Source organism: Trichoplax adhaerens, genomic scaffold (assembly GCF_000150275.1).
Source record: "Trichoplax adhaerens TRIADscaffold_39 genomic scaffold, whole genome shotgun sequence".
Lineage (NCBI taxonomy): Eukaryota > Metazoa > Placozoa > Uniplacotomia > Trichoplacea > Trichoplacidae > Trichoplax > Trichoplax adhaerens.
Genome location: NW_002060979.1, coordinates 321,633 through 340,494, shown reverse-complemented (window position 1 = coordinate 340,494; position 18,862 = coordinate 321,633). Strand labels below are relative to the sequence as shown.

At 33.3% G+C, this 18,862-nt stretch overlaps 1 protein-coding gene across 1 annotated transcript; it reads right to left on the bottom strand.

The window, feature by feature from the left end:
* Positions 1 to 3,061: 3,061 nt before the first annotated feature.
* On the bottom strand, positions 3,062 to 18,576 carry TRIADDRAFT_33810 (uncharacterized protein; the record flags this gene model as incomplete). The annotated part of the gene is made up of 10 exons (XM_002118179.1): positions 3,062 to 3,240; positions 7,095 to 7,214; positions 7,716 to 7,829; positions 8,126 to 8,236; positions 8,425 to 8,532; positions 8,694 to 8,804; positions 14,200 to 14,313; positions 14,423 to 14,548; positions 14,655 to 14,765; positions 18,459 to 18,576. Coding segments are annotated over 10 exons (1,212 nt in total), but the record flags the coding sequence as incomplete, so codon positions are not given.
* Between the last annotated feature and the right edge of the window lie 286 nt (positions 18,577 to 18,862).

Here is an 18,862-nt window from a genome sequence, read left to right as displayed (position 1 = left end):
CTGCTTTCAATTGAGATGATAAAAGTGATACTTCATAGCCCATTTACGGATATATTTTCCTCATTATCCTATCAAAATATAAACTAGAGGCTGTTTATTACTGTACATGTACGAGTATGCCTTACTAAATAACTTAAAACAGGTAAGCAAGGTAAAAAATGTCTTAATTTTTATTCAAATCGTGAAAGAATCGATTAACAAGCATAAATTAGTATTACTGAATGTGTACTTTGAAAATATTAGCGAACAAGTTTTTCTTACTAAAAGCGAACTTGAAGAAGTAGAACAATCCAAAAAATTATAAACAAACTACCTATAACTAGCGTCATGAAAGAGTTAAAGCTTACATTGATCCTATAGCAACAAGGAAGTAATTTAGCACTAATTTATAGAATGACGATAAAAAGATTTATTTCATTGAATTTCATCTGCTATAAGTTTCTTTCTATCATAGCCTAGTATGAAGTTTTCTAGCGAGTTTCTTATACAAAATCTTCATTAGAATCCTTGGAGTTAAATCATTGGTTCACTATATCGATTAATGGTGATTAATTGATTTAGATACCGCGAGATCAGTAAGGTAACAATATCAGCCTGAGATTTACGTAGAGCTTTAATACAATATTGCATTGTCAACTTACACGGCTTCATATTCATTTTCCTTTTCATCATCATTCTTATAGTTTCTATTAATTGTACCTCCTATTCATGTTATTTATAAAGTATTTATAATTACCGTTAATTTATCAAAAAAGATATTTGGTGTGATATCGTAGGCAAAGAATTTATTTCATTGCTGTTCTAGTACATCTATTAGTGTTTTATGATTCATGTTGACTCACCAACTAAAACAGAGGACATAAACATATTTTCGGTACTTTTGCCGTCCTGATCATCAGTTATGTGAGCTCTAGTAAATTATAAAGTATTAATATTATTGCTAATACAAAATAGTATCAGGATAGATTAACTTGAAGCCCCTTGTTCATTACTCTAACTTACGTTTTTTCTGATCTACATTTTTTGATTGCGAATGCAACTAGGGCAATTATTGTAATTACTCCAACAACAGAACCCAAAGATATTCCGATGATTGCTACGACTACAATAAAATATAGACATTAGTTCATGTTGACATGAATTTAGATTGAAATTTAGTTTCGATGTATGTTTATACTTGTAGTTGTGCATTCTTTATCTAAAAGTTTTACCTGACAGACGAACGTTTTGGCACCTATCACCGGTATAGCTGGCGGTACATCTGTTGATAGATTACAAAGGATGCGGTGCAAATTAGAATTTCAATTTTTTAATGACATTTATACTACTATTTCAAATTCGGACCGAAACATACAACATCCTGTTATGTGAAATTATTACTTACGAGCATGCCATCTTGCCGTTATTGTAATAGCATTGACCTTGGTTTAAGCAGTAACTTCTAGGGCAATTTGCTGTATTGCAAATTAAGAATTACAGAAAATTAGTAAAATCAAAATGAAACGGTACTAATCACCTTTATCCTCCATAATTAAAGGACAGTTAGTGTCTTCCATTTAATTAATGATGAATTAAAGTTGTAAAGAAATAGTTTAATAAAAACTAACCTTGGCAGAGTCCATTAGAAGAATTTCTAGCATACCCAGCTATGCAGTTACATTTATAGCTTCCAATGGTATTGTTGCAAATTTTACTTTGCCCACAGGGAGTTAAGTTTTCACATTCATTGTAATCTTTCCAAGATTAATCATTAATTAATTAGTATTGCAATAATTTACGAAAGAAAATTACTTTCATACCTGAGAGGCTGGATTGAGTAACATTATAATTTCCAATTCTTACAACGCTACCAGCTACTGTATTTAGCTGCACTACAGTAATATTGGAAGTAGCTCTTAAAATTAAAATATAGTGGCAAGAAGTCATTCCATTGATTGTTTGCCTAATAATATAAAATTAACAACATTTTGCTGCTTACTCTTTTAATAAAGGGCGCACATTCAGTTATTTAAGTGAAAGAGGGATTAAATTGTAAATTTCATTGACATAATCTTGCATTGCTCCAAGGAAGAAATTATCCCAATCTGCTTACGTGAATGATTCTACCACTGAATCTAAATAATTGGCTCTTGTAAGACTATTTTGATTCATACTCGATGACAGCTAAAAGCAACAAGCAAATTATCAATAAAAGTTTTATTAATAAGAATAAATAATACGGGCATTGGTTACTACTAAATATATAAAAATTGATAAAAGAACTATTAAAGTAATATTGAAATATTTTTTATTACTTATCTGATGCAGCTTGCCAAGACTATTTAAAGAATTTCTTTAATGATTATTGCATTATCAAACTATTCAATATTAATTAGAGTATTGGTACACTAGTTCGATAAATGTTATAATGACTGTCTCAAGAAATTGTCGAAAGACTCGGTATTTATATATTATAACCTTTTAAGTAGAAGAATAATGCTAGGAAAACTACGAGAAATAGTGCAAGTATACCATCTAGTTAGTTACGATACATCTTTATATGCATATCATTAAGCAAATTAACAAGCAGATGAAAAAACTGGTATATAGCAATACTCTAACTTCATGTCCTTTAATCGTTCAATTACTTACTGCCTGCACAACGCTTAGGCTCAAAACTTGGTACTGTAGAGCATTAGAATCAGCCAATTGATTGCTGTAGGGCCTATCTATAGTCATCCTTCCGTTATATGCTTGCACTGTTGGGATCAAGCAATAATTAACATTAGTATTGCAAACTTCGTAACTTTAGAATAAAATTAGAGAAAAGTATAGAGTTTTTATTGGAAGTCTTAAACCTTTGCAATGTTGATCTGTTTGACGAGTTGTATCTTGTAAAGTTATTGTAGTAGAATTGTAGTTGATTCGACATTGGCAATAGTATGATCCATTTGTGTTAATGCATCGAGCTGCATCGCCACAAGTATTGACTGTAGAGCATTCGTTAATATCTGCAAGGGCATAGATAGGAATAGGAGTAAATTATCAAGCATGAGCAAAATTGAAGTGTCCTATCAAATTTTCATGGGTTACAACATCTAGCCGACGAAATAATTAATGCTCGAAAGCATAACCTACCTTTGCAAGTACGATTATCTTTCTGTAACGTATAACCAATTTCACAATCGCATCGATAGCCGCCATCTCCATTCAAGCAAAGCTGATGGCAAAGCGAAGAATTACTGCCACAGATGTTAATATCTGCATTCAGCAAGAGAAATAATGATATTGTAAATAAAGTGAGTACATTAGCATGAATAGTGCGACTAATTCTAACCATAGCATTTTTGGCCATCTCCTGTTAGGCTAGATGGACAAGGACCGCAGGTATAGCCCGATGATGGAGCTGGTTTATCCGTGCAAGTTGTTTGTCCGTAGCAAGGGAAGTTAGAGCATGCATTGAAATCATTCAGACAACGTATCCCAGTATAGGCAGAATTGCATTGACACTGGACTCGATTTACTGAACCTTCCTCAATTAATCCAGATCTAAATCATTTTGTTATATAATTATGACGCGTGTAATATTGATTTGTTAATTTTACAGTCGCGTAAAAAATGAAAAATGAGCATTAGATATGACAGTTACTACTGACTTAAGTTATACCTATAATCACAAGTTCCACCATTTGCACAATAGCACATAATAATCTGTGGTCTCAAAATACTTCTAGCGCCTTTAGAATCAAGGGCAACAAATTCCATGACAATATTTTGATAGGTTTGTACATTCCAAGTCAGCACATTGGTTTTGTTGTCAAATGATGCCCCAGAAGGTGCATTTACTAGTGATACTGTCACTGTGTCATTTTCATTTCGGTCGGTAACTTCAATTGATGTTGTAAATATAGTACCAAAGGTGACATTGTAAATTGTGATCCCAGTTATTTGTGGAGGGAAATTTTCTGTATTAGATATTTGAAAAAAATATATCAATGAGTTTATAGTCAGCTTTTTGGATTAAATGATTATCATCCTTAAATGACAGACACTAGATTATACCTAATTGTGTAGTTGTTTCTTGGTACTGAGTGGCAACATCTTTTCCACTGACAGCAGCTTGTAAATCTAAGGTTAGTGCAGCATCGTATAGGCAAGATATATCATTACCGCAACTTTGTAAAGCTTGTTGGTAAAGTTGTTGATTGGTACCAAATAACTGTTGTATATTTTCTGAAAATATAGGTACGAAAGAAGGATCTGTATAATTTGCCGTTCCTATGCCAGAAGGATAGGTAAACAGTGATTCCTGTGGTGTAATTTGATCTATACAATTAAGAGATATTCAATTAATAGAAATCATAAATTTAACACCTACTTCGATTGCAAACCAATATTACTGGCATATATCACAAAGGATGTTTAAATAATAAGGTTATTCACTTACATAGCTGTCCAAACCCGTAATAAATTTCACTCTCTGTAGCATTCGATCTCAAATACGTTCCATTGGGTCTCAAATAATCATCCGAGGGATTACCATTTAAAGTACCGAGGAGACCGCGTGTATTGCCTTGGATCCAGTTCGGCAAATTCATCGCGACTGTCAGCATTTGACTAAGCATAGCAATTTCCGCTGAAATTCCAGAAGAAAATGAAACAATTAAAGTACCATTGAGTGATCTCGATATCTGTACGTTTTCAAAAGGCAGAAATTCATTGACAGGTAAATTTCTCAATTTGATTAATGTTCGGCTATTAACTAATATATCTATATCGTTCTCGGCCAAATTCATCGTTGCTTGAACCTTATTAGAATCGTTTTGGCTTAATGCAAATGCCGAAAAAACCGTAGCTCTAGCCTTTTCTGTTACATTGCGGATAGCTTTCATCGTTCTACCCTGCAAATTAAAGTAATTGCTGTCGATAGTTTGCAAAAGCGTATATTCACCAAGCCCGTTGAAGGTGTAGGTTAAGCCATCAACAGTTCTGACATGAGGATCACCCCAAAACCAGGCTCGTCGTGGAGGTCGATACCCTTGGCAATTGTTACTTGGCCTTTTCTTATAATATAAATTGCATAAATTACTCGCAACACAGCAATATTGATAGGCAGTATCAGATTCCGCTTGTTGAGTTGCATTTCTAAAGATAAATGTAGCACCACCTGGATTGCCCAAAAGCAAGGCTCCAAAGCTTAAGATTGCCCTTGAGTAACAACAACGTTGCTTAACCTATCAGATCAAAAAGAATAGGTTAGCTTAAAAATAAAACTACACTAAGTACGTAACTAGAGACGGAGTTACTTGTGGAATAAAAATTAAAATTTTGAGCCAATTTTACTGAACTCACTCCGTAAAGATTTCCACGTGGAAACGAAAATAATGATGTAGCGCAGAATGAAGTGAAATTAAACACAAATCGCCTGTCTAAGCTAGCTTGTCCAGCTATACATGGACAAGGTCGCCTTGCTAGGAAATTAGTGTAATAAGAAGCTGGGGGCTCGTTATTGTACCATTTTCTACACAAATTATCATAATTAATTCCAGGAGTTTTAGGGTTATCTAATCGATATGCCCATATGGATTGTTGACCATAATTTCCGTTATAACGATCAATTCTTAGCATGGTAGTACTACCGGAATAGGAAGTTTCATGAAAATACGGTGCTATACCATAGGAATAGCCACTTCTAGGCCTAGATATACTGACTTTATACCACAACATACCACCAATATCGTATAAGAACAATCCAAAGAGGTTTTTGCCGTTAGAAATTAGGACGAGTTGGAATGTATTTGTCTACAAAAGCATGAAAACAATTGATTCGTGTTCATTTTCTTACATACGTACATACTGCATTAACTGCTATAATTTCAGCAAGGTAGTAGTTTCATAAGGAATAATACTATATTTAATCAACAATCATCATCAGTCTTTGGTATCGTACATTACCAGTAAATTACAATCATATATTGTAGAGTAAATAGACTCAATTTATATATATTTGGACGGTAATTCTTAATTTATCTGTTATTTAATTAGGTATAAGTCTGTATAAGTAGTCTTTTTAAATATTCAGAACATCTTTTAACAGTATAAATGTTAACGAAATGAAAATTAAAACAATAGACAATAGAATGCTATACTTTCAAATTTCTAGCAGTCCAATCTGGTGTACCGCAATTCGATTCTAAATTTCTGTATACTAAGAGCCATCATGTATAGCTTTCTATACAAACACTTTAGTATATTTAGTTTACCATCAGCTTACCGTTCGCAGATTAACATAGTATGAATTAGGTGAAGGTAAGAGATCTTGCCATGTAATAACGATAACATGTGTAGGGACGAAACCATTTATACTTTGATTGAAAACGCCATACTGAGTGTCACTAGGATTATTTTGCATGTAATTCTGAAAGTTGGCTACATCCAGTTTTGCCCTTCTTAATATACCTTGAGCTGTGGTAGAATTATCACTTGTATCATATTCATGCATCAATATCCCGGATGATGTATATCCTCGTGCATCGGCATCTGCGAAGAAAGGTGCTATAATAGATATGTTGGTAGGTGCGGGGAAAGGTCGAGGATAGGCTGTTTGGTATCTGGTACCAATACTGACATATCCGTTAATTGAAACCTGAAAATTCAAATTGCTTTTAGTATCAGTATTTAGTAGAAAAAATAGTTATTATAGCTATAGCAATCAAATGAATATCGCTAGCTATTTACTGATATTACAGTATCTTTGATATTTAATAATTTTAGGTATTAGAATATGTAGCAAGTGCGTACATATAAGTCCCTATGGAATGCCTGCATATAGTAAATATCTGTCTGCAGCGTCATTTTATAAATTCCATCATCCGAATTGCCAAAGAACGAATCTCCAAGATTAATACCATGTGGATATAAATGTGGAGCTGTAGAAAGTCATTTGAAGATATAGCTATCACGTTAAATGTCACTTTAAACATTATTATTATGGTCAACTTTACTACTATCTACGAGAATCTCTTCCTTCTATTATTAAATCGCTTTAATCAATCGGGCTAGAGCATTTAGGAGGGCAAAATTTTGTTTGTAATATATCACTAAATTTTATAAACCTCTGCAATATGTTCCATTTCCAATAAAGCCATCTTTACAGGTGCAAGAATAAGAGCCCATCAAATTGGTACATACAGCATCAGGAGAACAGAAACCACCAACTTTGCATTCATCAATGTCTGTAGAAAAATCAGCCATCAGTTGCTCATTGCTATAACACCTAACGTCTATTATTAAACAGCACGCAATGATAGGAACATAGTATCTAACCTGTGCCACATAAATTGCCTGTCCATCCGCTATTGCAAGTACATGAATACTGCCCAACTAAATTGTTACATACTCCATTGACACATGGGCCAGATAGACATTCATCAATATCTTTAAATTATAAGAACTAGTCGTTATCAAATTGTCCATTAAATGCTGGCCGCTAAGTATACAGATAGAACTACTTAACATTAACTTATTTGGATAAAGCCTTCTTAGTTATAGAGAATTTAAGCCACGTATAAATACGATAATTTAAGAATGAACAACTCATTAATTTTGAGAGCTATAGTGCGTGAAAGATATAAATCCTAAATCTTTGTAAAGCTAAATGCACGTAAATGTAATATAAATAATCTATTTTTACACCCTACAGTTATGGTACCATTTGCATGGAATCATAGGAATACCTGTATTACATTGCTTGCCAGTATATCCCGAAGGGCAAATACACCTATATCCAATGGTATTATCGTTCAAGCAAAATCCACGGATACATGGGTTAGAGTCACATCCCGATGAAACTGATTAAAACATTCAAGCATCAAATTTAGTTTTATTAAAGCACGATATTGATAATGCTCAGTTCCGACACGCTAACTAGATTAAACTGCTGACTTACTATCACAAGAATCTCCACTCCATCGATCTTCACAGCTACAGTTATATTTATTGACCAAATTATTACAAGTTCCATGATTACACGGACTACTTACACATTCATTAATATCTGAAATGGATAGATCGGAATAATTGTCTTATGGCAACTAATTTTGATTGACTATGATTAATTTATAATAACTAATCTAGAAGAATTTACCGGTTTCACACTGAATGCCAGTGAAACCAACTGTACAGTTACATGTATAGCCATCTGTCATATCTGTACACTGTCCATTTAAGCAAGGATTGGATGTACATCCAATGGAATCTGAAAGATAAAAATTGATTGATTTCAATTGCACATGATGAAATAAAAATGTTTTTTTAAGATATAGTTATTTTAAGGTTAAAAGTTTATTTCTGTAACCATTGTAGATAGCAATAAAGCATTAGTTAATAAACTATATTTAGGGTTTCAGCCTCAAAATACCAACATTGATTTCTATAATTACTAACTATTGCAAAGTCTTCCTTTCCATCCATTTGTACAAGAGCAGTTAAACATGTTAACTAGATTGTTACAGCTTCCATGGACGCAAAGATTTGGTAGGCATTCATTGATATCTAATGATCATGAAATCATCGTTGTTATAGCTATTATCTAACAGTATATCAGATATGTATCATTAATTACCATATAAAATTATAATTTTATCGTAAATATAGTTGACATTCGTAATTAATTAGCCGCTAAAAAGGTCAAAAAAGTATAATATTAAGTATACCTTCAGCGCAATTTATACCAGTGTAGCCCGGTGTGCATTCGCATAAATATGCGTTTAATAAATTCTTACAAGTACCATAAGCGCATGGATTAGAGTAACAAGGCACCGAAGCTGAACGAGTTTAAATAAAATAGTAATTAGTTACCTCAAACATTTATAAGGAATTAGAGCTATCAATTACCATTGCATAATCTTCCCTTCCAGCCTGGATTACAAGAACAATTAAATGATCCAGCTAAGTTTTTGCAGTTGCCCTGAACACATGGTGAGTTTAAACATTCATCGATATCTAAAGAGACCAAAAAGATTTATTAAAATGAATTCGGTTTATAAATTGTAATTAAGATTTAATATTAATGAAATCTCTTTAACACCTGATTGACACTGAACTCCGGTATATCCTCGATCACAGACACATTGGAATCCGTCATACTCATCGAAGCATTTCCCAAACATACACGGAGCAGAATAACATGAATTTGGATCTAATTACCGAAATCGTAGAAATATTAAATCAAAACATACATAATAGCGTATCATTGACAACAAAATTAGTAGATTCGCAGTACCCAATTCAATACTGTATGGAGCTGACAAATATGCTCTAATAAAGGCTATAATCAATTCTAATTTAGCATATGTTGTATCATTTCACTACAATTCTAGAATTTGATTTGCTGTAATCAATATCAAAATGTGATCTTTAAAGTAATTGGCTTAGACAAGTCATTAGCTATTATTTTAAGTTGAGCGGATAAATGCGATACCGATTTCTTTCTGCTTGGCATATTCTATAGGTACCTAACTACCTAGCTATAGCTAAGATAGTTTTATAACTTTGTACTATCATGGCTCTTACCGATCGTAATATTGCTGCTCTGAATGATTTCTGGCGGAATTGTTGCTGTACACCAATAGTTGCCACCATTACTATTTTTAACTGGGCTCAGTATTAATACTGATCTAACCCGAATATCGCTTACAACTTGATTCAAAATAATGACGTTATTGCCATTATCAGCTTGAAAGATTGTTCCATCTTTATACCAAGTAATGACGGGCGCCGGTCGACCATAAGCCTCGCATATAAATGCAAGATTAGAACCGCTAAGAGGCATGGAAGAGTTTGCAGTAATGGAAATATCTTTCACTGGGATTTCTATCAGTAAAATAATAATGCAAATAAATTCGATTAATAAAAAGTAAATTTTATTAAATTCAGTCAATGAACTAAATTTTCATATTGAAATCGATGGATTAAAGTTCAAAAATAAATTTTAAATTAATTCAATATTATATCGCACCATCAACGCATCTTTGTCCGTTAAAATAGCCAATTTTGCATTTGCAGTAATAGCTACTAAAATTTTCAGTGACCATGTTGATACATTCAGCATTATTTGAGCACGGAGAGCTATCGCATGGTAGTTTTTCTCCTGTTAATTAGATATTCGAGTATATGCATATTCTTAGTCAAAAGAAGATCACGTTGTCAAAGATAATTCGCTGTTATGTTAAAATTGAACTCTTGAAATACATTTCGATAATACGGGTTACGATCAAGAAACTAATCCAAGTAAAATACCGTACTATCTATCAGAAGAGTGCTATACCTTCCGGAACGTAGTAGCAAAATAATTGCTCATTGAATGGATGGCCTACGCTAGTACTGCAAATAGAATCACGAAAGTTAACTAAGCCAATCGAATACTATGATCTCTACAAAAATGATATACCTTTGAGTAGTAGGTTGGAACATAGTTGCAGTAGTTGCGGTCATAGTAGTTGCAGCCATAGTCGTTGCAGCACCTGCTGTACCTGACGCAGATCCATTAGTAGTATTAGTAGAACTACTAGTTCCATTTTCAGTAGCACCGTTGGTAGATTGGCCAGAAGATGAGGTAGTTGCGGCCATTGGAGTCGTCACTATCCCTGTAGTAGCAATAGTTACTGGAATAGTTGTAGGCTGATTGGTGGGAATAGTATGATCTAAATAGGTGGGATCCGGGAATAAATATTTATCAGATTGAAACAAAATTGGAAGTATTTAGTGAGCAATAGATTATATTGAAGTAAATTTAACTGAATATTACAAACCATAGCCAGTAATTGCACTATAACATTTGAATTGAACATCATTTATTCCCGGAAGTATAGAACAATCAGGTCGGATGTTAATTCCGTTAGCACTATAGGGTCGCACGCAATTTGAGGCAAGGAATTTTGTGCAATCTTCTCGACAAATTCCATAAAGTACATTGCCCTGGCATACGGGGAAGGCTGAATAACAAATATGTTCCCAAACTTGATTAAAGCAGCTGCCCGTACCGCCATTAGCGGATGAAGTCAAGATTTGGGCTTGAGTAACTTGTAGATAGGCTTCAATCTTTTCTTGAGTTAATCCTACTGGAACATAAACTTTTGCTCCAGCTAAATAATTTTTGCACATTGATCCACGATACATTTCGCATTGTGCACTGTGTAAATAAATACACCGAGAAATATTAAACGTCAATGGAAATAAATTATAATTAAAAAAATATCACTTGTAATAATAAATGTGACTCTACTAACGTGTAATTTGCTTGTGGCTTGCCTTCGTTACAAGGATACAAGTAGAAATTATAAATTAAAAGTAAAAATTATCATGTTAAATTTGCATTGCATTTAATTGCTTTAATGTGGTAGATTGTTTTTCAGTAACGTAATGAGTAGTAAATTTCAAATCAGTAAGTAGGTTTTGAATAGAATATTGACAATCTTAAGAAATTGAAATTAATTTAAATTCTCCTTAGACAACTTAAGCACGATAGTACTGTATCTTACTCACTTAATATATCACTGTTTAAATATCCCTCTAGCCTAACGCATTGATTGTTATTTGGATTTCTGGAAGGTAGTGAGAAGCAATTTTGACCACCAAGTCCTCCTTGATAGATTACAGCAGCAGTACATTCAAATGCCACTTGCTCATACAGGGCGCAATCTTCTCGACATAAAGTTTGTACTCCCTGGCTTTGATAACAGGAGCCATAGGAGGTCTTGCACAGTGCTGGCAGCATGGACAGTACGCATTTGACAGACATTACACCAGTTGATTGTAAGAGCGTGAAAATAGAACCATACATTGCTTCAGTTGATGATAGGTTTTGGTAATTTGTTAGATCCACTTGTGAGCCATTTAAGTATTGAGCGCAGTGACCAGTCGATGAACGGAAAGTAGCGCAAGTTACTGGCTGTGTGGTTCTATTGATAGGAAAATAATAACTGTGAGAAATAGCACTTACATATCCGACTACTGTACGCCGCTAAACCAACAGAAATATTAGAATCATAATATAGAGTTGTTAAGCATATAATTAATCAACATTTATTTCGAGGTAGAAGTATTTTTGAAGCCCCTGTGGCTAATTAACTCGTACTGGACTCAATATAGCAATTGAATGCCCAAAGGATCCTGCAAATTGCATCTAATTTTGAGTTTTTTTACATTTAATTTAAGATTTGAATTAGACAAAATATTTTATAACTATATAGCGGACTAAAACAAACATTTTATAAGTTAATTATTAAAGGTTAGAAAAGTAGTTGATTCCAGTGTAAATATTGGAGTGAAAGGTATAGTATTTGCTTTAAAAGTCTCAACGATATATATTTAAACCATGGACATGCAGAATATCAACTTACGCTCCAGGTGTTGGTGTTGTTGGTGGCGGTTCTAAACGTAAAAGTTACATATTAAATAACAGCTTAATTTCAAGAGAACTAAGTATAGATAATTTTAAAAGACAGTAAATAGTTACATTTAGCTAACCTTGGCAAGTTAAACGGACATCCTTTTGGGGAGAGCAAATGATTGTTCCCCAATGGCGTATATCACATTGTGTGATATTTATTTCATTTCCCTTGCACTTAAAGTTATCGACCCATATTTTTTCGCCTTGAGTAGTTTTTCCAGTAGTATTATAACTATGGAATATTCCAATGCCTAATTGCCGACACAAGACGTTGCCTGCGGCTGCATCAAAACGATGATCACAAAATGAGCCCCATTGACCATTATGATAAATTTGAATACGCCCGGTTCTATTGGATGTTTTATCAACTAATCGAACATCTCCTTCGTTAGCTCCTATCGATGTAATTCAGAAGTGCGTTTAAAAACTTCGGGCAAGATCAATCGTGAACAGCAAGTAATAGTATAATTTCTTACTTGAAGTACAAGAAGTTCCGTAATATCCATTAGGGCAACTGCATGAATATCCATAACTCTCATCAGTACAATTTTGAGGGCTGTTGCACGGATTAAACTGGCATATATTACCTACAAATATAAATAGAAATAAAAAATAATCGGTGCTAAAATTGTAATTTTGCCGATAAAATATGAAGTCTATTCCCAATGTTCATAAACCGTAACGAGTTTTAAACCACATCTTATAATCGATGTATTGTATATAGATTCATATAATTGCGATTTCTTATCAGTAATTGCTGTAGATTCTTTAATGTATAACTTACGTAGCTGACAATTTTTGCCACTTTGAGCAGATGTACATGTGCATTTGTATTGTACAGGCTCCGTCGCATTAGTAATTTCACAAGGATTCCGATTGCACTTGTTGGAAAGGCATGGATTATCTAGTTCAAAGTTTGCAAATAATTGCTTTGAAATAGATTCGCATTACGTTATGATTTAGCAGTAAGTACCATCGACTGGTAATATCACAGTAAGATCTAAGAATACGCAGACCCGCTAATATTCAAATTCATCATTGTATTAACTCGCTCATATCGTAAATGCTGTGATTAAGATTTAAAAATTAAATAATACAAGTAACTGTGATGTCTTTCAATAATAATTATTAATTTATTAAACATCAAAATGATTGCCATATAAGGCAGAACCATATAATTTAATTTAAACTTAATCTTAGATTATGAAAAGTATTTATTTAAAAACTAAATAGACAAGCTGCATAGACTAATATTTCTATTCTGGATTCCTGATTTAGTCCGAGAATCAATCAAAAGTGATCGAAATCTCTATATCAGATACTTACTGGTGCATATTACTGTAATGGCCTCGTTAGCAGCACAATTAACATTTCCCCAAGGATCGTGCCTACAATCTGAAATTTCACTTTCATCTCCATAGCAATCTACATTTGTTAACCAGTATTTGCCATTATAGGTGCCAAAGTTAGAGCAGCATTTAATATTTGCAGCACCAACGTATCCGAGCTGGCGGCATATGACTTGCCCGTCAACTAAACCGAAATTGTCGTCGCAAATTCCTCTCCACGAACCATTATAATAGACTTCAGCATATCCATCCATCGAAGTTGATCCACCTTGCAAACGTACATTGCCATTAAATAGATACTGATCTAAATGTGGCATCAAACAATCCGAGTTAGAGTTATCTACCTATCCACTTTAAACCGTGTAGATGTATATTGACAAAAAGGGTTACTTCGGTCAATGCATGATTCAGGTAACTTACGTGTTTCACAATTCTTGCCGGTGAAACCGTTCATGCATCCGCATTGATAATCACCAACATCATTGATCACGCAGGAAGCACCATTTAAGCAAGGATTAGAATTGCAAGCAAGGCCTAAGAGGTTAAAAGTTACTTCCATTTAAATTCTATATTTTTTAGCATGATTAATTATATGAATCTGTTATTTAACTTATATTTACAGCAAAACAAAAGCAAATACTACACGGGATAAATTTACCAGATTCACAACGTTGGCCAGTAAATTTGGAACTACACTGGCATTGATAAGTATTGTTGTTAAAATTAACACAAAAGCCAGTTATGCAAGGATTTGAGGAACAAGCAGGCACTGTTAAAGGCGTTTAACATAAGAAATAAGTAAAATCCAAACTTAGCACATATTAAAATTCAAGGCTATAAATCTAAATAAAGAAGTGTGTAAATTAATATCTTACACTGATCACAGTTCTGGCCAAAATAATTTGAAGGACATGAGCAATTGTAGCTAGTCAAATCGTTTGTACAATTTCCACCATTCTGGCAGGGACTAGAGGCACACGCTAAAGCTATTTTTAAAATTGAGCAATACTTTAGAAACTAACTCAAGTTATACTAATAAGAAAATGCCTGTATTGTAACGTCACAAATAATTAACTTGATATTGCTAAACATGAAGTAGTTGCTATTTACTGTTAATCAAATTCGCAGGAGACAAATATGCTATCAGTTAATAATGTGTAAACTAATTTATTAACCAAGACTTTAGGCTACTGGAAAAATTATTATTATATAATCTATTTAATCAATAAGTATGCAACAGTCAATTCCGGAATCATTGAATTAACTAGAGACAAGATATTAGGTGATTGCAGCGACTTGAAAATTTATATTTTACCCCACCCCCTATGAGAATGTATAGTATTACCTTGTTCACAATTATTTCCAGTGAAATATTTATCACAAACGCAGTAATAGTCGTTATTAAATTCTTTATGAACACATTGACCATGATTACCGCACGGCTGAGCTAAGCAGGCATCATCTGTAAAGGATTGAATAAAGAAGCAAAACTTATTTTATAAAAGTTATAGTGAAATAAATAATTGCATATTAAAACATAACTATTCTAAAAAATAAATATTAATTTAAGTGATTTGATTATCGCTATAATTATTTGCTTACTTGTGCAAGTAATAGTATTCCAGAAGCCTCCGTGATTTGCACAAATTCGATGGATGTAGTTTCCGTAAGAACACTCGTATAAATTCTGAGCGTTTTCATTGCATAATATGAAATCTAATGCTCTAATAGATGAGGCATAATGACCAGTACTGCAACATGAAGTAGCAAAGGCACGCTTATAGCCAATGCTTCGACATGCTGTATGGTATGCGGCAGCGTTTACTTCACAACTAGGTCCCCATGTTCCATTATAATAAAATTCTAGTACCCCCGTGTAAGGCTTGCCTTCCCAATGATTAACTAGACGTGCAGTAATATTATAGTTGGCAGCTAAAGTATTCCAAGAAAGAAAAGAAGTATTTTTTAATCACTGCAAATTCCATGCACACAAAACAAACTTATTTCCTTAATTAATATCCAAGCTTAAAAATTTTTACTTACTGTCAGTACATGATTCGCCACTTTTGCAAACGCATTTGTAGCCAAAGATTCCTCTAACACATGTAGTGTTTACGGGGCAAGGATTATTTCTGCAATTATCTAGTACTATAAAGATAAAGTGGCGTTCAATTTATTACGTATTTTGCGGTCAAAGAATTACAAGGTCTCATTTTACATGCTATATGTGATTGTTAATACCTTTATCACAATTCTGTCCGGTGTAGCCTGGATCACATTTACAAGTATAGGCATTATTATCTTGTTTATTAGGTACACAGCTCCCATAATTGCAAGGTTTACTGACGCATACTGAATCTATGAAAGTAAAAAGGATTAGCTTCTAGAGCTTATTTGAATTATTATAATCACCTCTAATATATCATCTCTTAGGATCTTAACATGAATAGGATAGTCCTAAAAATTTTCACTTAATCCGAAAAATTTTTGCTTAGGCTGAAATATCACTTACTGGAACAAATGACTCCAGCGCTATTACGCACATCACATGTTGCTGATTGATCACGTTTAAACTGACACGCTCCGATATATTTTTCCTCTCCTGTACAATAAATACTAGCCATAACGGATAACTGAGGATTACCACCATAGGGTTGCGTAGGAAATGATCCACAGCAACCAGTCGATAAGGCACCACGATATCCCAACTGCTTGCAAGCAACTTGAGCAGATACCATATTCCAACCGTGATGATAGCATAATCTATACCAAGTGTCGTTCTTGATGATTTCAACAATTCCGCTCGACAATGTTAAATTATTGCCATTGACTAATCGTATCTTATTATCCACTATAGAAAAGAGAAGAACGTAATTTCAATTTTCACAAAATTGATAATAAGTAGTCAATTATGTTCCAGAAATCTAATAAAGAAAAGAGCGGTACTGTATCTAGTGAATGAATTTTGGAGAAAAATTTGATATAAAAATTATACTCATACATTGACCCTTACACGAAATTTTTTCAAATTTTCGTAATAACATTTTATAGCATGTCGTAAATTGATACCATCGTTAGTTGAATCACTTTTAAATGATATCAGTATTACCTGGTTGGGGATAGGGCACGTTATAACTAACGCAATCGTCATCTGATAACTTTGCACAATTGATATAAGGGTAAAGAATGGATTGTTGAACGCCGGGGATTTGAGAAGCACACGTCTTAAATAATTTAACCATTCTATAACAATCCGATTTGCATAGGTTAGAATGATCATCGCATTGCTTGAAAGTAGTATGGCAGAGGGTAGCAGAAATATATTCACGGCAAGTAAGCGAAAAGTTGCTTGCTGTATTGAGTAAATCAATACTATTTTTGATATCTTTTTCTGCCAAGTCCGCTGCAATATTTCCAGCCACGGTAACATTAAGAGAAGGTAAGTATCCAGAGCAGACATTGCCACTATAGACAAAGCACTCTTTATAATCAATAACATCAGGGCTAAGAATAAAACAGAAAAGGGAAAGTTTGATTAATATTAGCAGGAAAAGATTCTCGTTTGTTACTAATACATCCATAATAGTCAGCAGACATTTTTCTAATTAAAGAAACATTCAAAATGATACGGATAATGGCATATGCAGCATAGTTTAATTCAAAACTTACCTTGGTGGATCTGAATACCAATGATATTTATTCATATTTATGTAAAGAAGAATGCAAATATTAAATTAGCAATTGATGAAAGCAAGAAAACTGCTATCCAATTCATATTCCATGCTCCCTGTAGCTCTATTCCTGTTGATACTTAAGTAAGGTACCGTAATCAAGTATATTAAATTGAAAAGAACGGAATTGGATTATACATATTTATGAGAGGCGGCTTATGTTAGCAAAATTATTAAAAGTGGAATTTAAATATAAAGCTAAAAGTTGTATGACATTAATCTATAGACGAAATTTTACCTTGAATATGAAAGCATTGTGGAGGATTATTTTGTTTAATGGATGAGCATGACTTAAGTCCAAATTCTTTATCGCTGCCAATCATACCGGAAAAGCAATTCTTTCTGAAAGTCTGATATTTTAAGCAGTCGCTCTGACACATACTATTAAATGATGTTCCATTGTAGCACTGTAGATAAAGTGAGCTACAGACGTAGGGTTTACTAAATCTCAGACATTCATACGGCATACCACCTGTGGCTTGGGCGAATGAATAGACAAGACTCAGTGATTTTTCATACTTGTTAGCATCGTTCAATTTAGTTGCTAAATAATTTACGTGGCCAGCGCAAAATGATCCTTTATACACGGAGCAGCTTTGCCAGTGTGCTAGAGTGTTTTGATAACCATACTATAAATGTTATGAGGAAAAAATCTCATTAATTCAAATTTTTAAAGGCCGCAATTAATTAATTAGAAATATTTCCATGTTAATTACATATTAAAGAATCCGTCCAATTGAAAGTGCCAAGATACAATACGAGCGAAGATTGCATACATAAAATAGCAATACAGTAAGAAAATGCCAAAACATTAATATCTGTGCTATAACTGGCAAATACAGATAACAATCACGAACGATTTCGATTTTTAATTTATTAATATTAAGAACCATCCATTATTTAGTTAACTCATTAATTGATTCATGAAAATTTCTACTCCAGATTTACCTGTACTCTCACAATTTTTGCCGGTATAACCTGGCCAACAGCCACAGGCATAAGTAGTACCTCTATTAATTACGGAGCATTGACCATTTAAACATGGATTACTCGCACATGGCGAAGGACAACGGCTGTATTCTAAGTGAAATTTAATTTATCGAAATGATCAAGTACATTAGTTACGTACAATCAAATCAGAATAAAATTCGATGTTTTTCAACCGCAATCAAATTATTGGCATGATTACTGTTACAGTGATATCTTACTCTTAGGACATTTTAATAAGTATGGTAGTAGCTAATATCAAAAATATCCATATTTGCAGTACTAGATAAGCAATGCTTTAACGTGGATATTATTTATGATAGTTTATTACGTATTTGATATTGATTATTATAATGTATAGATAG